The sequence below is a fragment of the Myotis myotis genome, unplaced genomic scaffold (assembly GCF_014108235.1).
Source record: "Myotis myotis isolate mMyoMyo1 unplaced genomic scaffold, mMyoMyo1.p scaffold_m19_p_7, whole genome shotgun sequence".
NCBI classification, from domain to species: Eukaryota; Metazoa; Chordata; class Mammalia; order Chiroptera; family Vespertilionidae; genus Myotis; species Myotis myotis.
This window is the reverse complement of record NW_023416379.1, coordinates 40,847,658-40,872,094: the sequence shown is the minus strand read 5'-3', so window position 1 is coordinate 40,872,094 and position 24,437 is coordinate 40,847,658. Positions and strand designations below refer to the sequence as shown.

General features: G+C 46.5%; 1 protein-coding gene across 2 annotated transcripts in view; it reads right to left on the bottom strand.

Moving 5' to 3' along the window:
- LOC118660081 (prolyl endopeptidase) overlaps positions 1 to 20,496 on the bottom strand; it is a 110,801-nt gene extending 90,305 nt beyond the window's left edge. Inside the window, exons 1-2 of one of the 2 annotated variants that reach the window (XM_036317135.1) lie at positions 20,252 to 20,496; positions 14,722 to 14,796 (exon numbers count right to left, since the gene is read on the bottom strand). In XM_036317135.1, the coding sequence (XP_036173028.1) occupies positions 14,722 to 14,796; positions 20,252 to 20,296 (120 nt within the window). In that variant the 5' untranslated portion in view covers positions 20,297 to 20,496. The remainder of the gene's footprint in view (positions 1 to 14,721; positions 14,797 to 20,251) is intronic. The other variant, XM_036317134.1, reaches the window with a different exon arrangement.
- Between the last annotated feature and the right edge of the window lie 3,941 nt (positions 20,497 to 24,437).

Genomic DNA, 24,437 nt, shown 5'->3' with positions numbered 1-24,437 from the left:
TGATCATGTCTCAATTCTGCGTTGCTTCTCTTACACGTCTCATGGCACAATCACAACTGCTGCAACAGAATCCATCGCAGGCTAAAGCAGACACATGGCTCTTCCCGTTTAAAATGGTCGTAAAACTGTTAGGCCAGGTATAACAATGCCACCGAATACCCACATAACTCTAGGATTATTACACCCAATTCTGTTACCTCCCACCCACAAGTGTTAGGCAATGACTGTAAACAGAGCAGTGTTTAAGGACTGCACCCTTCCAAGTCAAATACCTAGACGCAAAACCAAACAGTGTTCAAATTCCTCCACGTCTGAAGTTCTTTCACAGTAAACAGCTGTATAACTCGGGCAAATCCTTATCCTGAAGGTGGTGGGAAACTTTCTGTAAAGGGGCTTTGTGAAAGCTGGGGTTCCACAGAATGCCAATAAAATTCCTGGCATTTTAACCAGGAAAATACCTTCTTGCTCATTTATGGATTTAATAGTCTGGTTTCTTGGTCTAAAAATTAGAACAAATTTGGGGGAAAGGTTAAAGGAAGGAACCTGGAGGAATTACATGATGATAGAGAAGCAGGCTGGGGAGAACTAAAATGCTCTCCGTTCCTCAGATGTTTTAGCATCTGAAGTCACTCTTCACGATGTTATCAAAAGAACCGAAACCTGAGAGCCCATTAACCACACCTGCAGCAAAGCCTCTAAATTTTAGAGGCTTTTGAAAAGGATCAACAACAGTTCAGATGCTATAGCTATGGATGAATCTGAACACATTTTCCCAAGAAAAGCTGCTCAAAACAAAGAAATCCTGTTCATATATCATTAGAAAACTTCAAAGCAAAGGGAAGTTTCCATTATGCAAGATGAATAAATTCCAGAGATCTCTGTGCAATATTGTGCCTATGGGTAACGATACTGTATTGTACATATAAAATTTTAAGAGGGTGGACCTCATGTAATTTAATTCTTACTATTAAAGAAAAAAAAAATGCAAAGTGCCTCGGCAGAGGGTCGCAAGGTGTGGAGGCTGGAGATTCCTTTACCCCAACTGCCTTCAGGAAGAATTTTTTCAAGTTGTCCTCACGTGTCCTGTATTTCAATCCACAAAATACCTCGAGTCCTCTGACAAGTACAATTCTTACATATGTAATAAAAATGATGCATAGTTACTCATTACACACACACACACACCCCAGCTTGACTATATAACATGGAATTACAAAGATGAATTAAGGATAAGAATAAGTGCTACAGGAGAACAAATGAAGGGGACACTACTTCCAGGATAAGGCAGGGTGGGCTGGGGTAGAGGCGATGTCAGGACGACCAGGAGGGAGCTCCAGGCAGAAGACCAACTCGGGCACCAGTATCCACCTCCAAATACCAATAAAAGCTAGGGTAGTGCTATCTACATCCCACTCCTGCAAACTACAAGTGTGTGTGTGTGTGTGTGTGTGTGTGTGTGTGTGAGAGAGAGAGAGAGAGAGAGAGAGAGAGAGAGAGAGAGAGAGAGAGAGAGATGACATGACTGTTTAAGCAACTATCAGGGGGCTCTGAGAAAGGCAGTGTGGGTGTCACACATGGCCTGACAGAACACCAGGATCCCACAAGTCCCGGTGGCCAGAGGGGAAGCACACTTGCACACCCTCCCCCTCCTTGCTAGAAGTTTAGCAGGATCTGGAAGGGCAGGGATAACCCCATAAAAAAAGTCAAAAGGTGGCAAAACTGATCCCTGAGGCTGCAGGACCCAGGGCCAGGAGGGCCGAGCAGCCACACAGAAAACTGGAGGTCGGTCATGCCAAACAGAACGTCGGAGGCAGCGGCTTTAGGAAACATGCCTAGACCCTGAGACTATAAATGGAATAATGCATGTTATCAGACTAATATGAGGACTCATTACTTCAAAGAGAAAAGAGTGCCCCTTATTTTCCAGTTCTCACTGAATATTTTAAAAAATCAGCAGTCCACCAGACAACAAAGGAATCCTTAAAGCCCAAACAGTACTGTGACTGCAATGCCATTAACCTCAACTAAGTGAGGTGCCTTTCTCTCCCTGGCCTCCCCGCCTCCCCCAACCCCCAACTCATTTCCAAAGAGGAGAAATACCAATTCTAATCTGTGAAATCTGGAATTCATTGGGCTTGTCTTTTAACTTCAAAACCCCAGAATGTCTGCGTTCTGAGAACACCTGCTCTCAGGTAAGGGAAGCTCCTGGCGCTTCCAGCTGCACATGCTTAGCAGACCAGGTGTCTCCCACCCTCTTGCCTGTCCCCATCTGGGCAAACCAGTCCCCTCACTGGGGCTAGTAACTTCTGTCAAGCAGAAGGAAGCAGAAACCTGCATTTTGACCTGAGATTCAGCCTTGTTCTCAAATCTCGTCACTAGCAGGGAGCTCATTCTAAGCTGGAACTTGGGCCCCACCAGCTCTGTTCTTCAGTGTATATACCACTGACCAGAAACTCGGCCAGGAGGGAGGGGAGGTGCACCCCAAATCCAAACCTAACTAAAAACCCAATCATGAAGAAGTTAAACACATACGCATCCTCTCTTAAATAATTCCTGTGCATCAATGAGGGAATCCAAATTAGAACGAGAATATATAGAAAAACAAAAAAGACCACTAAGAATTGAAGTTCATGGGGTGTGGTAAAAACATTCGGAGTTGACATCTGGTTTTGTTTGGTACGTTTGTGAAGTCCCTCGGATAGAGCGGGGCTGTCACCTCTGCTGGCCATCAGTGCACCCCTCCCCTAGACCTGGGACTGATGCAGGGTCCTCGACACCCATGCAGGATGAGGCTCGTGGTTGGTCTAGAACAGGGGTGGGGGACCTTTTTTTCTGTCAAGGGCTATTTGGATATTTATAACATCGTTTGAGGGCCATTCAAAATTACCCACTTAAAAATCAGCCTGCTATATTTGGTCAAACGTTTAACTCACCGCTAACGCCTTGGCAGGGCCAGACCAAATGATTTCGTGGGCCAGACGTTCCCCACCCCTAGTTTAGAGGCTTGTTATGGTGACTCCCACACTCATGGGGTAGCTGACCTGACTGAGTCCCACAGCACTGAACCCAGGAGTGTCCCTGGGCCAGGCTCAGGAGACAGTGTTGGTGCCTGGGTGTGCCATGTGCTGACGGACAGTGACCACACCGTGATTGAGACATTTCCTCTGGTCCCAGTGAGGCGCTCAGTATGCTAAAAAAAAGGGGGGGCTGGCTCTAGGAAGTGCTAGTTATACACTAAACAGTTTGGGGTTTACCCTCTCTCTCAATCAGATTTTATCATTTCTGGGTCCTGGTAACTTGGACCACCATCTGTCATAATGTTACTGATACCTGTATGCTAACTATGATCACTTCTTTCTACATCTTTTATATAAGCAAGCCCCGTCTATTTTCATAAGCAGTCTTTCCTCAATTCTTACCGATAAGCAGCAGTCAATGAAGTAGTTGTGAACCCAGGCAAAGCAATCAGGATGCTTTGCGGGGCCACAGATAAAACACTGGGAGATAGGAAGTTATGTCACCTTATGAGGTTTGGGGCCACAGGACTAGATCTTTCCCTACCACTCAGGAGGATGCTGGAAAATAAAACCATCAGAGAAAAGCAGGCGATCTAAGAACAAAGAGAGACAGGTGTCCAGAAATATCACGTGCACTCCTGGATCAGGCTGTGCTCAAAGACACATACACCATGGTCATCAATTTTGTGAGCCACTTCACAGTGCTTTTATATGAGCTGGTGTGAGCTGGGTCAGAGTTCAGGCACCGCTCACCGAGTCCTGACTAATACAGATCTTATAGGAGTCGTGCTGAGCAAGGAGAGGCTGGCTGGATATGAGCAGGCTGGGAGAGGTGGACTCGACCAGAAGTTGGCTGGGGAATCCCAAAAAGGGCACTTTATCAGTAAATGAGAAAGAGTGACATTGAAGTAAATGTTCAAACAAAACAATTTTAAAATAACAGAAGAAAAAAAAAATGAATGGGAAAAGTAAAGGAGCATAACTTATAAGTCCTAGAAATAAGTGCTGCTTTTTTTAAGAAGAAAAGAAGAAAAAACTCCACACATTCTACCAAAGCTCTGGCTAAACTAATCAAAAAAAGGGGACAGACATGACAGGTAACTCAAAATTAGAGACAATAAAGAATATAACTACGGACAGCAAGAGAGTAAAGTTTCTATAATTAAAGAATACCATGCATAACAGGTGCTAGTAAATTTTAAAATCCCAATGATACAGACCATTTTCTAGGAAATAACAAATGACTAAATTGATCCAAAAAGAAAGAAGATCTGAACAGAGCAATAACCAGGAAAGCGAGTAGAGGAAAAGAGCCCAAAATTGCAATAAAAGAATTTTCCTCAGATAGCTCAACAGATGAGGCCTCTCAATTATTCAACAGAAAATGTCCATGCTATTTGAACTGTTCAATAATAAATGCAGTGGCAAGCACTTACTTGTATCTACCACTGAGCTGCATCGTTCAAAAACACTATCACTTAATTTTCACCACAATCACACACAGTTTTCTCCAAATTATAAATCAGAAAACTGAAGCCTAGAGTGGCTGGACACCATGACCAACCTCACACATCTAGTAAATTCTAGAGCTAAGACTCAAACCTGTCTTCCTATAGCTAAAAGCCGCTCATTTAATAACTATACACGATTGCCTTCCCACGATAAACAGGTTCCACGATCTCTAAGGGTTCTCATTAGTTGCTGGGGGGAACGGGTAGAAAGAAAATTCTGGAAGCAGGGAGACAATTCAGGAAGCTACTGAACATCTAGCTCAGTGGCAATGCATGCCAAACAGGGACAATGTCAAAGGAGATAAAACCAAAGAGAGAGGTAGATTTTACAGTCAGAACTGGCACGGCAAAGAATCTTGTGTATGATTAGATAGAGATCCGATTCCAATGGTCAGAGCACCAATATTATACAGAAGAGTCCAGGATGCCTTTATTATGGCCTAAGCCTTGGTTTCCCCCAAGAAGAAAAATTAAGAGCCACAAACACTGCCCCCCACCCCCTTACCCTCTAATTTACAAAGATGCTGTAAACACTGAGGCGTCTACTAAAACTTCAGCTCCTTGAAAGTGGGCCTCGTAATAATCAAAGGTGTTATTATCCGGCCCCGATCATGTCTAAGCATTCTCTAGAGCAGGTTTCCCAAGCTTTCTGGACCTTAAGAATCACCTGGTGAGGTGCTCGGGAAACAGATTCCCACCGAAATTAGATGCTCCAGGAGTAGAGCTGGGAAAGGCTGAGCAGTGGCCAGGCGATTTCTAGGCCCGAGTGATTTCTCCCCTGGACATGGCGGAATGGGGCGGTGAGTGGATTGTAGGGACCTAAGTATAGAGGAAGAACAGAAAAGAAAGAGCCTGGGAGAAGTCAGAGTTATCTCAGTTCTTTAATTGTTAGTTCTTTCCAAAGATGCATACCTGATATCAGCATTTCTCAGAAACGGTAGGTGACGGAAACCAAAGCTGAGCAGCTGCCTACAGGGAAAATATCAATGCTAAACGTACACCAGCACTTCAGCATTAAATCGGTGGTTTAGGGTCTGCTTTCCTAAAATGATGGTGAGCAAACAAGGCCAGATACCTAGCTTCTAGCTAAGATGTGGCTCCGCCTCCTTGTGGCACTGACCTCTGGCAGCTCAAAGGTTACGTGGCTTGCCCGTCTCCCATCTGGTCCTCCTAGGCTGGTATTGAACGCCATGTCAGCAATGGCCACATCTGTCTTGCCTATGACAGTGTATTCCTTCTTTTCTGCCCTCACTCCCATTTAACTGAGTTCTCAGTGGGCACACAGGTAAACTTAGGGCAGGGGAAGAGAGGGAGGGACCAAGCACACACAGAGAAGGAAGAGAGAATGAAACCAGTGGAACTGTGGCATGTGGGGTGGCCAGCATCCACTCTCCTTCCCAGGTGTCCTCCCTTCTTAGCAGGATGGGAACTCCGAAAGAGGGGCCTTGTGGCTTCTACCAAATCTTTTCTTATTCCCAGCAGAACAGCCAAGGAGTGAGCAGTCATCTGGAGCTCAGCCCATCGGAACTCCCTCCCTGGGGCACAGTCACTTGAACAAGTGGCAGAGGGTTGAATGACTGGAGATCACTCATGCCATTCGCAGTGCTGAGTGAAAAGTGGAAATTCCTGCCCTGCAGTCCTAAAACTACCTGCTCCCTGCCTGTCCCACGCCTGGCCTCGTCAGTCTGTTCCAGGAGCTGGCCGCCTCTGCTTGTCGTAAATTCCCTGTGAGCTTAACTTGGCCACAGTCAGTGTCTACTGCTTACATCAAAAACCTTGTTGCAGAAGGCAAACAAAGGAGACAGAAAAAGGAAGCAAGCAGTGCTTAGAAAAAGTTGACCCAGTACCAGTAACGCCCTCCCTCACACTTTTTAAAAAATATATATTTTATTGATATTTTACAGAGAGGAAGGGAGAGGGATAGAGAGCTGGAAACATCGATTAGCTGCCTCCTGCACACCCCCTACTGGGGATGTGCCTACAACCAAAGTACATGCCCTTGACTGGAATCGAACCTGGGACCCTTTAGTCCGCAGGCCGATGCTCTAGCCACTGAGCCAAACCGGTTAGGGCACTCCCTCACACTTTTGACAATTATCTCATCCACAGATCAAAAGATAAGTTGTTCCCTAAACAAATATTTCAACTGTGGATTTATGAGATGTCCGTTTACAAATGATAATAAGGCCAAGCATTTCCGGTGGAGCTGGTGAGACATTTAAGACCTCAGACAAGACGTCTTGAAGACTGAAATAATACAGGGTAACATATTTACCTAAAGCATTTCCCGCTTCCACTAGAGAAGGGATGATGATCCAGGTTCTTAATGAAACCTTAATGGGCGTCTCACAGCCTTGCCTATGGGGTTCAGAAGGCAGCAATTAAAAGTAACGCTACCACACAGCTTTGCTTTAAGGTACTCCTGGCCTAGTTTAGTCATCATGCCTGGGAACAATGAAACGACACTCAGAAGTCATAGGACCATTAAAAAACACACACACACAAAAACAGTACTCAGAATGTTAAGTCTTTTTGTAAAAAAAAACAAAACACACACACAAAAACCCCCCTAGAATTCAAAAGGAAAGTCCTGCTTAGTTTCATGGATGAAAATTAAGTCTTTAAAGTTCAACATTCTCACAAAGCAATTGGAGGACTAGAGCCTGAAGGTCTATATCCCAATACATGTACGCAGGAGTGCCCAAGCAGCACTATTTGTTTGTACAGACCATTGCTGGGTACAGCAAAGGAATCTTTATATGCATTCACTCAGTTGGGTGTCCTTAACACCTTATCTAGATGAACTGAGTATGATTGTATGCATTTTATAGATGAAGAAAATGCATCCAGGTATCGTTGCTTACTATGCTCACTGAACAAGAATATGAAGGACCAAGGGCTACGATCTGTGTGTTTTGACTTCTGGTCCCACCTGGCAAAATCCTCTATTCCTTCACCTTGCCTCCCAACAGAAATACCATCCCAAATGCCTGCAGAGCTCACAGGATGAAGGAACTATTCATAAAATGGATATTCACAGCTTGTCTGAAAGTCTTCAGAGCACATCATACACTGAACCATCCATTTACACTTTGAATGAATGTATTCCTCAGTCCCGAGGCTGTATCTGCTGTCTTTGGCTTAGAGACATTGAACTAGAACTTCACGGTAATGGAAGTCCTGGGAACAAGCTTTCTCTGGCTGGTTCTACAGATGACAGCACCGTGGCTCCCTGGGTAAATGCAACTGGACAGAGAATTCCTTGCTCCCCTCACTCCCCTTAGCTCCGCTCACGCTGGCTCTGTTCCCCTTAGGGAAGACACTGTGCAGGGAGAGCTAGGCCACACTGGTGCCAGAACTGAGCAGAAACTCCTCACGCTACACACTTTTAGGGCTGACCTTAAAGAATGAAAACAAAAGCAAGACACAAACAAAAAACCAAAATTTCATAATAGTCAGGAAGGACACCGAAAAACAGCTGCTGACCTCCCTAAACGGTGACATGAAATACCTACACAGAAATCTGAGGCTACCTAAACATCCTAGAGATGATCAGAAGTCCTTAAAGATTTAAACCTTCCCTGCCAAGGAAAGAAACAGCGTGGGGACAGGGGAAGAGCAAGGTAAAATTTCCAGGCTTCCTACCCTGCAAGACAAGGATTTCTCCTCTCACTAGCCCAGTGATGGCGAACCTTTTGAGCTCGGCGTGTCAGCATTTTGAAAAACCCTAACTTAACTCTGGTGCCGTGTCACATATAGAAATTTTTTGATATTTGCAACCATAGTAAAACAAAGATTTATATTTTTGATATTTATTTTATATATTTAAATGCCATTTAACAAAGAAAAATCAACCAAAAAAATGAGTTCGCGTGTCACCTCTGACAAGCGCGCCATAGGTTCGCCATCACTGCCCTAGCTCCTTATCGGCAGGTGTCATGGACTACCCCTAACTAGTCAGCCAAAATGGGATCTGGGAAGGGAGAGCAAAGAATGTCCTAGGAAGGAAGACCCATATTGTGTATTCCTTGACCCTCTCTGAAACAAATAGTAATTTCACATTTTTAGAAAGAATGAATATAAACAAAAACAAATGTTTTGTTTTTAGCTGATTCCCTAAATCAGTTCTTCTCTCATGACCCACAAAGGCAATGGGGAGGGGCCACAACATTAGTAACAAAGAAACAGAATTTGCGGAGGATGAGGCCCAGAAATCGGGATTTTAAAAAGATTCCCAGGTGATTCTCATGTGCAGCCAAGGTTGAGAACCACTGCCATATATGCAGCTGATATTCTACAGTTGGTTCCCTCCTGCATCAAAGCCCCAGGACAGTTTCTGTGAAAATTAGACTTAGCAATTAGTTACAATTAAGGCAGTTATCCTCTGAAAAGTAGTATCATTCTTCTCTTCTTTGTGTATCTCCCCTTCAATCACTCAGTAACAAATTCTGGAAGATTCAACTATGAAACTGAAACTTCAAAAAAATAGTAAGATGGGGAGACTCCGCAAGAGGCAGCTGGACCTTGGGGCTGCAAAACAAGCCCAGTGATGCCAAGAGAATTTACCACTGGCAAGAAGGACAGCAAATGGCGGTGCAGTGTGGACCGAATGCATGGCAGTGGGCAGAGGGGCAGGAAAACACATACTCATTTAGTACGCTCTGCGACCTGTCAGAGAACTGCCGCCTCCGCCTCCGTGAGGAAAGCAAAGCAAGCAGCTCCAAAGGCCCCAAGAGTGGGCAGAGACAAAAGTCCGTACGATTCCCCTGGCCCTGTGATCATCTACGCCGGGAAGATCACGGGACGATTTTAAAGTCTCTGCATTTGGCCCCTGGGCCACTGCTGATCATGAAGAGAACGGCTTATCTGGATGGGAGATGTTACTGGGAGCGGTGACAGGGGAAGGGGGCTCCCACCACGAGTAGATTGAGGGGCATGCAGTGTGGCTTGTGGACAGGCAGAGGGAGAGAGGGAGATGGCCCGGGGAAAGATCTGAAATAAGATCTGAACAGGGCACACCAGAAGGCGCCTGGAGACCGACTGAGGGAAGAAAAAAGAGCTAAGGCAGAGTGTGGGCTTTGGGGTTCGCTCACTTGTTTGAAACAGGAAACTAGAGGGAATTTTAGGCAGTTAAAAATCAGGAAGTCGACCACCCACATGTTAATATCACGGATGGGAATGGGGCAGTCTAGTTATTAGTAGAATGGAGGCTCAAATTACCTCAGTGGCAAAATATTGGGGTACAACAAGACACTACAAACTTCCTCCGACGAGCTGCAAAGGACACGCTGGAAATGCCTGTTGAATGAGTAGTATGGGTTAACTGCCTTTGGATCTGCCTATCCAGTCCTCGAGGCACTGTACTGACTGCAATCCTCCCTCGCTGGCCCCTCATGCTGAAGCTTCCCACTTCACACCAGTGAAATCTCTCTACGTTCAGACACTTCTAGAATATGTAAGAGTGAGGAGATACCCATAGTGCTTTGAAACCAGAGCATTCCCTTTATCTCAGTTTTGTTCTTTAGTTTGTATTTCCACATAAATCCTCCTAGAATCATTTTTACTAAGATAGTTTTTAAAGTTGTAATCATTCGGAGCACTGCAATCTTGTATCCTCCTCCCACTTACTATTCTATCAGAAGCACTTTTTCATCTTATCAACCTGTATAACCCAACATTTTCACAACTGCACATATGATTTCACCAAGCAGATTCACCACATTCTGCTCAAACACTATCCTATTGCTGGAAATGGACATCATTTCCAATGTTTCACTACTATAAATAATGCCCCCAACTGGCCCTTTTCTAGACCTCCATAGAGCAGACGTGACAGCACTCTCCCAGTAGACTTGAAATCTCTTCTTTATTCCCTAGTATTTGCTTTTTGCTGTTGCTATCAGACAGGTCTAATTTTTCATTATTGACCGTATATATGAGTGCTACTGATGTTAGATTTACTTAGTACATAGTCACGCTATTGATCTAATTAATTCTACTAGTTGGAAATCTTAGGTTGCCTAGATACACAATGACATCATCTACAATTAATGATCATTTTATTTTTGCTGTCCATATTTTGGTTCAGTTTTTATTGCACTGGTCAGAGCTTTGCAAACATAAAAATAGTGGTAACAGAGACAGTTAAGCCAACTGTTTAGGTTGTTTTGATTGAGATGTCATCTTGTTAATGCACTATTATTCCAAGTTAGGCTTTTAGATTTTCTTTAATTTCTTTTTAAAATTTCTTTTTAGCCACATATAGCTACTGAGCACCTGTGGCTGGTCTGAACTGATAGGTGGTATGAGTGTAAAACGTACACTGGATTTCAAAATTTAGTTTGAAAAAGGAATGTACAATACCTTAGAACTTTTTACTAACTACATGTTAAGATGTTAATATTTTTGCGTATGCAGTTGACCCTTCAACAACACAAATCTGAACTGCATGGGTTCATTTATATGTGAATTTTTTTCAATAAATATACTGTCACTCTCTGAATCATGGGTTTTGCATTCTCAGATTCAAACAACCGAGGACAGAAAACAGTATTTTCAATCCATAGTTTGGAATCTGCAGTTTGGGAGGGTAAGGGGTCCTAAATCCAACCCCCAAAGATCAAAAGTTATTCATAGATTTTGAACTGCTCAGGGGTCGGCACAACTAACTCCTGCAATGTTCAAGGGCCAACTGTACTAGATTAAATAAATACATTACAATTATTTGCACCTGTTTCTTGTTACTTTTTAAAATATGGCTATAAGAAAAATTGTAATTATATGTGACTGGTATTATATATCTACTGAGCAGCATGGGTCTACTATTTCCTCTTTACAAAGCATCTCTGATAAGTTTTCATATCAAGGTTGGATTTATTCCAAAGAATCAATTAAGTTGTGTAGGATCTCCCACAATCTGGAACATTTGCTATAAAATATGCTTACATGGGCTTTGAAAGCTTGATAGGATTCATCCAGATTCAACTCCCCCTCCCTCACTTTAGAGAATTTTCTAAGGTACAAGTCTGCTCTGATATTCCCTTTCAAAGGGTAAAGCCTTACATGCCAGGCACTGTCAGAATTAGATAACCCATATTAACTACGGATTAAATCAAAGAACTACTGATAGCACTTCAGACCTTAGTGTAAAGGGCTTAGTGTAAAGGGCTACAGTGTAAATACAACAAGTAGCCTTTTCTTTATTTTGGAAGCAATGTGAAGATTCTCCTTTTTACCCTAAGGTATATGGCTAGCACACCTTTTTGTACACGTGAATAACTATGAGTAGACATGTTCGTGCTGCTCTTCTGCTCATTAGAAAAATGTACTCTACCTTTTCAGCCTAAGACCCAAACTCAACTCATCAGATCCCAGATGACATATCAGCTTTTGTCAATAACAAGCCTGTTTACAGAGAAGTGAGAGAGGTGTGCACGGAGGACACCGAGGGAAAGATGAGCTTGCACGGCCCTCTGACACCTGAGGTTCGCTGCCAAACAGGCTGGCCGGTGTGGGCAGGTGAGCCCACACAGGAGGACCTATCACGTCCCAGGGCATGAATATGTTTCTGCCGCTTGTATTCCCAAAGCTAATAGACCCCAAGTCCTCTTCTTACATCTAAAGTTGAAACAACCTGGCCTACCTGGGTTCCAATACCAGTTCTACACTTACTAGCTGAATGACCTTGAACATATTACGTAATCACTCAGTAACTCAATTTCTTCATTTGTAAGATGGGGAAAATAAAAAAACATATTTTAGAGTTTGAGAATGAAATGAGATAGAGCAGGCAAAGCTACCAGTGAAGTGCCTGGCACTCAGTAAGCATCCGATAAACATACACCGCGAAAATAACAGTGTATGGGCTTTAGTTCCATCAAAGGTTGACTGTAAAATCGCTAATCACCCAAGTCTCATCTACTAATGAGTGGCTTGTTAACCACAGGACCAGCCATTATTAATTAAGGAATAGCAAAGTGTGCATTCATTAACACATAAACCAAAACTGGGCTATTCTGACATTGCTGAATGACTCCATCACCATCAAAGACGGAAGAAATCCAGGTTGTACTTGAGACCTCATCCTAGAGACAGTCCTTGGGGAAGGCTTTCCAGGGGGTGCACAAGAGGTTCGCTCCCTTTGCGGGAGCCCTCCGTTCATCACCGGTTATGCAGCTGCCTGTGATTCTCCATTCCCAGGGTCAACCTGTCCCAGCTCGGCCCAATGCTGGACCATCAAGGTGGCCTGTGGCAGGTTCCAGGTGAGGAGGCAGCCCCACATCTGCTCCCTGCTCCTCCTAGCCTTCCCTGCCGAGGTAGAGCCTTTGCCTGCTCCTTAAGATACCCATTTGTTTCTCATGTGGAAATCTCTACCCACCCACCTCTATAACCCTGTGTTTCATGAAAAGAAAAAGGAAAAGTCCAAATACCATTCTCACCCAGGAAAGGGAGGGGAGGAGGATTATAGATAGAAGTAAAAACCATTGCAAAGTCTCAAAAATGGTGCAGTGCTTACTTTTAAGGACAAGGGATAGGGAAGAAGCTATAGTCGTTTCTGCAGTCCTGTCTTACCGGTAGCTCCTCCTGTATCTGGTGGTCTCTTGCCACCATTTGTACCAGAAAAGAAATGCCAGAAAGAATATGTGAGGGTGGGAAAAAGGAGGCAAGCGAGAGACCACGTGGGCATGCAGGAAGAAAGAGATGGCGTGGGATTTACTCGAGTAGGAGCAACCTCTTCCTGCCTCTACTTTTCCTCTTCCACAGTCTCTCGCCCAGCTAACCCCACTCCTTTCCCCATCAAGCTCTTTTCCAAGGATACACTGGAATTTTTACTCCCCGGCCAGGAGCTGTGCAAGGGGAGGAACCCAATCCCACTGCCAGAGCCACACCAGGAGAAAGTATTTTCCTGGCAAATCTGAACGGCCTTGGAAATCCGAGTTCAGTTCTCCAGAGAACAGTGGTGTATACAGCATCAAGGGACCACAAATACAGGAGGTACGAAGACATAGGCTTTTCAGAAGCTGGTCTGCAAAATTTCAGAGTGCACTGAACATTTTTCGTTGTTGAAAAAAACAGTAAATATTCTGGGATTCTAAAGAAGCTCAAGTAAACTTCTGAGTGGTGAGCATATTAGTGGTGAGCATAAACTGTAAATACATTCTTATGTATTAATAGGTAAATACAGTTATAAATAAGAGTCAAAGAACTTGAAGTGGGCTGAGAAACACTCTTCCCTCACCCAGGCGAACTTAATTAACCACGAATGGTATATGTACATGAGGGGTCCCAAGGGACAAGTCCTGGGCACTTCAAGGAAGAAACAATACCTGAGGACATAGCACTTAGAGGTAGCTTTTTAATGAAATGAGACTTCAACTCAAAATACTACGTGTTTCTCCAAAATAATAGGAAAGCTTTATGTTTTCCAACAGAGAAGAAAATTCTCTGCCTCACCCCTTACTTCTATAAAATATAAGAAGATATTTACGCCCTAACCTGTTTGGCTCAGTGGATAGAGCGTCGGCCTGCGGACTGAAGGGTCCCAGGTTCGATTCCAGTCAAGGGTATCTACCTTGGTTGCAGGCATATCCCCAATAGGAGGTGTGCAGGAGGCAGCTGATCAATATTTCTCTCTCTTTGATGTTTCTAGCTCTCTATCCCTCTCCCTTCCTCTCTGTAAAAAATCAATAAAATATATTTAAAAAAAGAAGATATTTACTATTTTACTTATCATTTCATTCATTTTGTTGTTGCTGCATTAAAATCAGTAAATAATCTAAAATCAGCATTTAGTTTTCAAGACCTGACACTTGTTCAATTATAAGTTTTTCTTTCTTTAGGGGAAAAAATACGTTAGGCAATTGTTTTCTTCAGATTATTTTTCTCTAGGTTTTCTTTTTTTTTCTTTTAATCAGTTTTCTTTCTAATATTTTTATATCAAATAGTTGGTTCATCAGTGTCACTATAAACCATAAACATTATGCAAAACAGTTACTTGATCTTCTCTGGGGCTGAAAGTGCTTTCAACTTTTCTCATGAATCGTTTGACATAAAGTGGTAGTACTTACAAGTACAGTCACCCATCCACCATACCACGGCAGAAAGTGCAGGAAGGAACAGCCATGGTTACCAATGCCTACAGTTTGGTGCTAGCCACTAAGGCTGTTGAAACTTTAATTATAAGCCCCAATTACCTTTGTCTGCTCGCTGTCTGGGTCTTCAAGCCAAGCATAAGGGTCATAAATTTTATGCCCATGATAATCCTGCACCTGCAAAAGACAAAATGTGTTAGTAGATAATTAGTGTCTATCCCCAACTAAATTAGTATTTTCTGAATGTGATGGAGAGATAGACAAAAACACCCCGATTGGCTCACTGGCAACTGCCTGTGCCCAAATTGCCACATGAATCAGAGTTGGCACGTTCTTAAAGGCGTCAAGCCACCCTTCATGAAAGGAATGTTTTACTGGAGAGGGAAGAAAGACGAAAGGTCAGGACAGGAAGCAGCTCTGTCTGTACAACACCAATCCAAGGCTGCTGCCATGCTAAAGAAACCCGAAATGTGCTGTCAGGGGCACAACACAGAATTACACAAAGCAGCGGGGATGACAGAGGGCACGGCCAGGTGCCTATTTTCCTGTTCTCCCTAAGCCTGCTCACGGTTAGAAAATCCCCCTACAATATGTAATATGATCGGTTTTGCTTTGCTGTCTGAACTGCCAACAAGAAACTTACTAATGTGTAGCTATAATGACTCTAATTGACATCAACTGATTCTCATTGAAAAGGCTGACTTAAATGCAATGAAGGAGCACTTCCAAACTGAAGCCTTTCTTCCCTTTTGTGTATTGTTATGAAATGCTTTCTTTCACTGTTCATAAAAGGAGGCATAACTACTCTGATAGAAATAAAACTGCTTAGTGTGAGCCGGCCTGGCTGAGGGTGGTGTCTGCGAAGCCCAGATTTCTGGGCCTGGATTCAGAGACTGTCCGAGTCTAGAGCAGCCATCTGGAGTCACCCCTCCTCAGGGGATAATGCCAAAAGACATTTTGCAAAGGTAAAAATCATTATAAAACCTCCCACATCAGACCATCCTGGTTAATCTAGATAACCGAATCGCCATTGACAACATCTTTCCAATCAAGTCTCTCTGAATAACTCCAACATTCCAGTTAAGGCTTCTCCTAGAAGGTTGTCCGGAAGACCCCCACCATCTCAGATGAATCTTTAACCGGTCTTCTTGCTCCCTTTTATCACACCAGACGGTAGGGGCTATTCCCTAAGGCAGTTACCGGCAAACTGCGGCCCCTTGAGTGTGGCTCTTCCACAAAATACCACGTGTGCGCACGTACAATGCGATTGAAACTTCGTGGCCACACTCAAGGAGTCAAAGAGCCGCATGTAGCTCGAGAGCCGCAGTTTGCCGACCACTGCCCGAAGGAAAGCAGACACCCTCCTGGAAGACAGCAACCTGCTGTTTCTACCGCTGGTCAAAGTTCCAGTGCGGCTGCTGCCAATTGAGAAGGATATCCCTGAGCATAAAAGCCCAGGCCACCAGGATGCAAAGGGTCTGCACCTGTCCTCCTCCGCTGGGAAGGGGGGACACACCTGGGGAAATGACGCCTGGAAGATGGGCAGGTAAGGTGGAACACCCGGGACCTGCTCTCATCAAGCCTTGACTGACCAGTGCGAGGGACATAAAACCAGACTGAAACCTCTCCTGATGAGTCTTCATAAAATTGCCAATTTTCGGGGGGAAAACACACACACCAATGTTCAATCCTTACCTAAGGCCTCAACATTTTAGCTGTCACAACTGAATGAAAGCTATTAATCTTCTCATCCTCAAGTCTTTTACATTTTACACACCTTGAAGTGGTTATAAATTATGCTTAAAACAACAACCTTCCTTTCCCTGACAATAAGAAACCAGATAAAGAATCCTGTAGTGCAGTGGTTCTCAACCTTCCTAATGCCGCGACCCTTTAATACAGTTTCTCATGTTGTGGTGAGCCCCAATTTCATTGTTACAAATTGAATATAATTAAAGCATAGTGATTAATCACAAAAACAATATGTAATTATGTATGTGTTTCCGATGGTCTTAGGCGACCCCTGTGAAAGGGTCGTTCGACCCCCAAAGGGGTCGCGACCCACAGGTTGAGGACCGCTGCTGTAGAGGATCTTCCAATTCAACATTTTTAGGAGTGAGGCATGGCAGGAACAAGGTGGGGCAACACGCCCAGGGCCATACCGAGTTCAGATCCAGAGCTGGGACTAAAAGCAACCTGCCAACAGCTTTCCTCCAAATACTCCTCGGAGGGGACAGATCAGACGCGTAAAATGTGTTCCTAAAACTCTGACACGTCCAGAGACTTAACTTTTCAAAGGGTAGTTTTCAAAACTGTGATAGTTTTATGACTAAGTGAAGGTGTTGCCAAGTGCTAAACCCAAAGCAATAAACCTTTACTGGATATCCACACTGTTGTGCCCAATGTTTTAAATATTCCTATTTTACAGATTATGGGAAGCAATTCCGAGAGCTTAGTAAGAGTAAAGGCCACATATTTGCTGTGAGCTCACGACTGCGCCACAGACAACCACATTATCTCATCTGTCCTCACTGTGAGGACACATTTTCCCAGGCTTGGAAACGGAAGCTGGAGAGAGCTACAGCAATTAAGGTCAGATGGCTAATAAGGTAGGACTGTGACCCACTCCGAGCCAACCCAAAAGCCTGTGTACTTAACCTCTTGCCAATGAGCTGGGTCAGGTGCAAACTGGCAGGTGGACAGCTGGACCTTGACTCAGAACCCAATGTGTCCTACAGCATGCTGCCTCTGAACGGCGGCGTTTACCACCAGGAAGCAGCCTCATCTACTCAGAACCAGTGTTGTCATCTAAACCAGACTGAGGTCAGTTACTGAGCCGACATTAGCAACCAGGAAGAGAACACCCCAAAACAATCCCAGCTACCAACCCAGCAGCCAAGCGCCCCCTCCCCCCTTTTCTTTCACCACACAATATCCTAAATAGTGCGGATAGCCACAGCCCCGGAATTCAAGTGATGCAGCATCTAATTCCTCATGTAAGTCTGCAAATCATTCCTCACCTCCCCAAGAGCTCGAAAAAGAGAGCCCAGACAGGCCACTGTTACTATTCAATATTTTGTTCTTACGGTTCAACAACGTGCCTGTTGCCTTCAGGGTAAAACGTAGACTCCTGTACACACAACAGGCAGAGCCCATGAAACCTGCCCCGCTCTTCCTTCTCAACCCCATCCAAGCTCGTCCATCCATGGATGCTGTTCACAGTGGCCTTCCTGCCGTCCTACAAACATGCCATTTCATGACCATTCAGCCCCACATAGCTATGGCTTTATTTTAGTCATAAAGCTAGGAATGTCCTTTCTACCTTATTCAACTGGCCAACTTCCAGGCTCAACTCACATATTATCTTCTGCTCCTAATGAAATTACTCCCATCCTCCTGTGTTCCCCACTCACCCTACACACCCTTCTAACGCCTGTACCAAGCCTGTACCACGGATTGGGCAATGGCTTTACCCAGGAAGTGTCATGGTTTCCACATTTCTGCTCATGAGCAGAAATCCACCAAAAAGGACTGCACACTCCAACCCACAGGGCAGCAGGAGACTGCCCAGCATGTGGCTGAAAGATGTTCAAGTGAGAGAGACAGAGAGCTACAGCAATCCCTAGTACCTGCCGGACAGAAATAAACCCATCCTAGAAGTCAAGGCTATAACTTGGGGAAATGCTAAGTCCAGCCTAGAGCTTAGTAATCAGAACTCGTCACAGGAAAAAGATACCCCATGTAGACTATCAGGGCTGGGCTGAGTACCCTGTGAGATGGGCCCAGGCTGGACCACAGCCACTTTCCCTTGGCCATGAGGCTTAGGGTTATGAGTTTCTTGGTGAGAAGGAACTGGAGAGTATTAAAATCCATGCTACTGTGTATATATATATATATATATATATATATATATATATATATGCTCTTTTGAATTAATTATTCATAATCTATTTGGTGTCTTCATGAAACCCTCACTTAACCCTTTCAAGAACCATTAAACATAAATAAATAAACCGTAGGATTCTGGTAACACGAATAAGGAAAAATAAAATGAGAAACAACCCTCCCTCCCCCAAAAAAACCCCACCACACAAAACAGTACAGATCTGAAAGGCACTTATCAAACCACATAATGGGCAATTGTTTACATTTTTATCAATCCTGAAAATTCAAAGATCCTCAAGAACCGAACTGAGATATTCCCATGTCTTCCCATTACTAAAGTCTAGCACGCTGCAGGGCTAGACTGTCATGTGAATGAATGAATGAAAGATGATATTCTTACTGTAGAAACAAGCCAGCCCTGAATATTCCACTTATGAGAAAGAAGACCTGTAACAGGTAAATGACCTGCCACAGGGCATCCTGCTTGTGAGTGACAAAACCAGAACTAGCACTCAGGTTTTCCCACTCGCTCTGGTGTCTTCCCATTCCAGCAGGATCACTTTACTCCCAAACACAAAGGAAACAACCTTTTGAACCACCGGAACAGGGCTTCTTGGGTTGTTAGAGTAAATTTAATAAGCAAGCAGCTGAACAGACTGAGAAAACATGGTTACCAGATGGCCACTGGTCAAAGAAACTATGAATGCATCCGTGCCACTTGGAAGTCTTAATTTAAAACAATACGTCCTTTACGCTAAAGCCGCAGTACCCTTTAACCTAAAGTGAGATGTGCTTTAAACTACAATCTGGCATAAATTGGGTCCAAGAGAGCAGAAGAAAATAGAACTGTATTACACAAAAATAGCTTTAATCTGATTCTATTTTAAGTAATCAGAAATCTGGCTACTCCTAAGAGAATCAAGCCTACAACACTTGGATGCACTACAGTTCTTAAGATGCCAAATTAATTTTTACTCACACATAAAGGGCTGTTTGCCCCCCAATTCTGCCCACCGGATCTCAACAGCCATCCTGAGTTCATCTACAGCTGAGGTTCATGGTGGCTAACCCTTCCACGAAGCAAAACTTAAACTCATCCTGAAAAGAGGCCATCCCCTCTCCCTTCTAGGTCCTCCTCTCACCCCCTATCAACTCCTTTTCTAGTTTAGGAAAACTTGGATCAGCACTGCTACACCGCGGGGTCCCTGTCCGCCTTCGCGTTACCCAGTCCTGTCTCTGCATCCCCAACGCCCAGCAGCCGGCCTGGGGCAGGGTAAGCGCTCAGTACACGTTGTAAAACCGAATGAATGAACTTCAACTCTAAGAATTCTTCATTTGGAAGTTTAGAAAGTTTGCTTTGTGTTTCAATTCTACATCATCTATACACTTACACTCTTTCTCCTGCCACCATATTTACGCACGAGCTTCCCCAGTCAAAAAGCAGTGACACCTCCTACCTGGGCATCTGCCCTTGACCCCATTGATTTCGGGGAGTCTCCCAGCAGCGGCCGATGCCGGGCGGCGCCGCCAGCAGGCGGAGAGTGCCCACCCTCCACCCCCCCCCCCACCCCCCGAGGCTCCGCGGCTCGGGAGGAGCCCGCGCCCCCGGCCCGTTTCTCGCAAACAAAGGCCGAGGGGGAGGGGAGGGACGCGGGGGGCGAGGGGCTGCGGGGCCAGGAGCTGCGGGCGGCGGCTGGCGCGGCACGCCCGGCGAGGAAGCCGGTGGGCGCGGGCAGTTGGTACTCACGGCGGTCTCGTCGCGGTACACGTCGGGGTACTGGAAGGACAGCATGGCCGGGGCGAGCAGGGGCAGCGTGGGGCGCGGGTTCCGGGAGCGGACGCGAGCGAGCTGGGCGGCTGCGGGGCGAGGCCGGGGCGCGGGCAGGAGCCGAGCGGGCGGCGGCACGCGGGGAGCTCTCGGCCACGGCGGGCACGACCGGACCGGCAGCACGGCGGCGAAGGCGTGCGGAAAGCAGGAAGCAGCTGTCGCCGTGGCCGGGAGCCCCGCCCCGGCGGGCGGGCGGGCCCAGCGGCGGCGGCAAGAGGGAGCGGGCGGCGCCGTGCGTGCGCCGGGCCGGGCGCACAGCTCCCTCTGCCGGAGCGCCGGGCCGTTAGCGCGGGACCGCGGAGCTGGGGACGTGCCGCGCCCACACCAGCCGGCTGCCTCGGGCCACCGCGCCGGGCACACGCCGCCGGGGACGCGCCCCACACAGCAGCCCGGGGCACTGCACAGGGCACACGCTGGAGTTGGGCACACGCCGGCCCGATACGCGCCCGACAGGGCAGCCCGGGGCACTGCACAGGGCACACGCTGGAGATGGGCACACGCCGCCGGGGACGCGCCACACACCGCAGCCCGGGGCACTGCACAGGGCACACGCTGGAGATGGGCACACGCCGCCGGGGACGCGCCCCACACAGCAGCCCGGGGCACTGCACAGGGCACACGCTGGAGATGGGCACACGCCGCCGGGGACGCGCCCCACACAGCAGCCCGGGGCACTGCACAGGGCACACGCTGGAGATGGGCACACGCCGCCGGGGACGCGCCCCACACAGCAGCCCGGGGCACTGCACAGGGCACACGTTGGAGTTGGGCACACGCCGGCCCGATACGCGCCCGACAGGGCAGCCCGGGGCACTGCACAGGGCACACGCTGGAGATGGGCACACGCCACCGGGGACGCGCCACACACCGCAGCCCGGGGCACTGCACAGGGCACACGCTGGAATTGGGCACACGCCGCCCGGGGACGCGCCCCACACAGCAGCCCGGGGCACTGCACAGGGCACACGCTGGAATTGGGCACACGCCGCCCCGGGACGCGCCCGATACGGCAGCCCTGGCCGCCGCACAGGAGTACACGTCCGATTACCCCTGATGGGGCCAACCCGCCTCCTCCGCCCTCCCCGAAGTCCCTGGGCTTCCAGCTCCCTTTGCCCCATTCTGGTGGGGTGGGGAGGAGGGTTGGGGGGAGGCGATAAGGGAATGAACTGCAGGGGTTGATTATTAACCCATTCCCCCATCTTCCTGGTTTGGGGCTCCTTAGGGGCCATAGAGACCTTGCCACTCCCTAGCCTTGAGAGCAGGAGGCTTGAGGTGACCTAATTTCCATTGCTTGTTCTGACTCTGGACTTGGAAGGGAAGGGATAATGGATCTTGATGAAAAATCAGAATGGGACAGTAGACAGAATTATATGGATGGTGCAGGCAAAGATGATACGAACAATTTTATGCCAATGAATTTTAAAATTTTAGTATGATGGTCAAATTCTTGGAAAACTGCATCTTTTGAACACTACATAAAAAGAAAAAGGAAAGAAAATTGACCTATAACTAGTAAATGAATTAGTAATAAAAAAAATCCAGACCCAGATGATTTTCAGCCTACCAAACATCCAAAGAGAAAGTAATCACAATTTCATACAAAGTAGTCTAGAGTATAGAAAAAGGGGGACTACCCCCCAATTCATTTATTAGGGTCACATAACCTAGATATAAAAATCTGACTATACAGAAAACAGGAAAGAAAATTATAATGGCTAATATAACTTATTCACAACTGAATCAAGAAAATTCTACCAATGAAATAGAATAAAAACACTCCCAACAAGGAAAAAGGTCTGGACTGAATGGCTTCACAGATAAATTTTACCAAACACTTAAAGAAGAATTAACAGCTATCCTTCTCAAACTATTTTCTTTTTTAAAAAGGAATGCTCCAAAGATCATTTTATGAGGTCATCATTACCCTGATTTCAAAACCAGACAGACATTACAAAAAAAAAAAAAAAAATTGTAGGCCAATATCCCTGATGAACATAGATGCAAAAATCCTCAACAAAATATTAGCATACTGAATTTAGTAATACATTTTTCTTTCTTTTTTCAATCCTCACCTGGGGATATTTTTTCATTGATTTTTTAGAGAGAGAGAGAAATATCAATGTGAGAGAAACAGAGGATTGGTTGCCACCTGCATGAGCCCTGACCAGGGCCCGGGCCATGGAGGAGCCTGCAACTGAAGTACCTGCCCTTGATTGGAATCAAAACTGGGACCCCTAGGTCCACAGGCCTACCCTCTATCCACTGAGCCGAACTGGCTAGGGTTCAGCAATACATTATTTTTTTTAAATTATACACCAGGATCAAGGGGGATTTATTTCTGGAATGCAAGATTAGTTCAATATTAGTGATATGCCATATAAACAAAGTGAAGATAAAAATCATAAATCATATCAATAGGTGTAGAAAAAACATTTGACAAAATTCAGCATCTATTTATGATTTAAAAATCTAAGCAAAGTAGAAATAGAGGGACCATACCTTAACATAATAAAGGCCATATATGACAAAATGCTAACATCTTACTCCTTCAGAAAAGCTGAAAGTGTTTTCCTTAAGATCAGGAACAAGATAAGGATGGCCATTTTGATCATTTTTATTCAATACTAGAGGCCCGGTGCACAAAAATTTGTGCACTCGCGGGGGGGTGGGGGTCCCTCAGCCCGGCCTGTGCCCTCTCACAGTCTGGGATCCCTCGGGGGATGTCCACCTGCGGGCTTAGGCCCGCTCCCTGGGGGGATCGGGCCTAAGCTGGCAGTCAGACATCCCTCTGGCAGCCCATGAGCCTTCGGGGGATGTCCACTTGCCAGTGGGGAGCAGGCCTAAGCTGCAGTCGGACATCCTTAGCGCTGCTGAGGAGGCAGGAGAGGCTCCCACCACCACCGCTGTACTGGCAGCCATCAGCCTGGCTTGTGGCTGAGCAGAGCTTCCCCTGTGGGAGTGCACTGATCACCAGGGGGCAGCTCCTGCATTGAGCATCTGCCCCCTGGTGGTCAGTGTGTGTCATAGTGACCAGTCATTCCCAGTCGTTCTGCTGTTAGGGTCAATTTGCATATTACCCTTTTATTATATAGGATAGAGGCCTGGTGCACGGGTGGGGGCCGGCTGGTTTGCCCTGAACGGTGTCCCGGATGAGGGTGGGGGTCCCGCTGGGATGCCTGGCCAGCTTGGGTGAGGGGCTAGGGCTGTTTTCAGGCTGGCCACACCCCCTTCAGTGTGGAGGTCCCTGCTGGGGTGCCTGGCCAGCCTGGGTGTGGGGCTGATGGCTGTTTGCAGGCTGGCCACAACCCCTTCAGGGTGGGGGATCCCACTGGGGTGCCTGGCCAGTCTGGGTGAGGGGCTGAGGGCCGTTTTCAGGCTGGCCACACCCCCTTCAGGGTGGGGGTCCCCACTGGGTTGCCTGGCCAGCCTGGGTGAGGGGCTGATGGCTATTTTCAGGCTGGCCACACACCCCGGTGACCCAAACTCCCAGCCTCTCCTTTTTTTCTTTTTTTTCCTGGGATTTATTTATCTTCTACTAGAGGCCCGGTGCATGAATTCATGCATTGTGGGGTCCCTCGGCCTGGCCAGTGATCAGGGCCGATTGGGGCCAGCCAGCTGAGGGGAGGGACTGAGGGAGGTTGGCCGGCTGTGAGAGGTTGGCCAGCTGTGGGAGGTTGGCTGTGGGAACGCACTGACCATCAGGCTGGCTGGGGGGAGGGACCACGGGAGGTTGGCCAGCTGTGGGAGGCCATAGGAGGTTGGCTGTGGGAGCACACTAACCACCAGAGGGAAGCTCCTGCATTGAGCATCTGCCCCTGGTGGTCAGTGCGCATCATAGCTACCAGCCGGTCGGCCAGTCATAATGGTCATTTAGGCTTTTATTTATATAGATAATTGAAACTTTGTAGCCTTGAGCGGAGCCCAGGGCCAGCCAGGGCAGGTGGGAAACTTGATTTCCTCCATTGCTGGGGGCAACTCAAACCTCCTGCTCGCTCCAGCTCCATGGCCACCGCCATCTTAGTTGGGTTAATTTGCATACTCACTCCTGATTGGCTGGTGGGTGTGGCTTGAGCATAGCAGAGGAATGGTTAATTTGCAAGTTTCT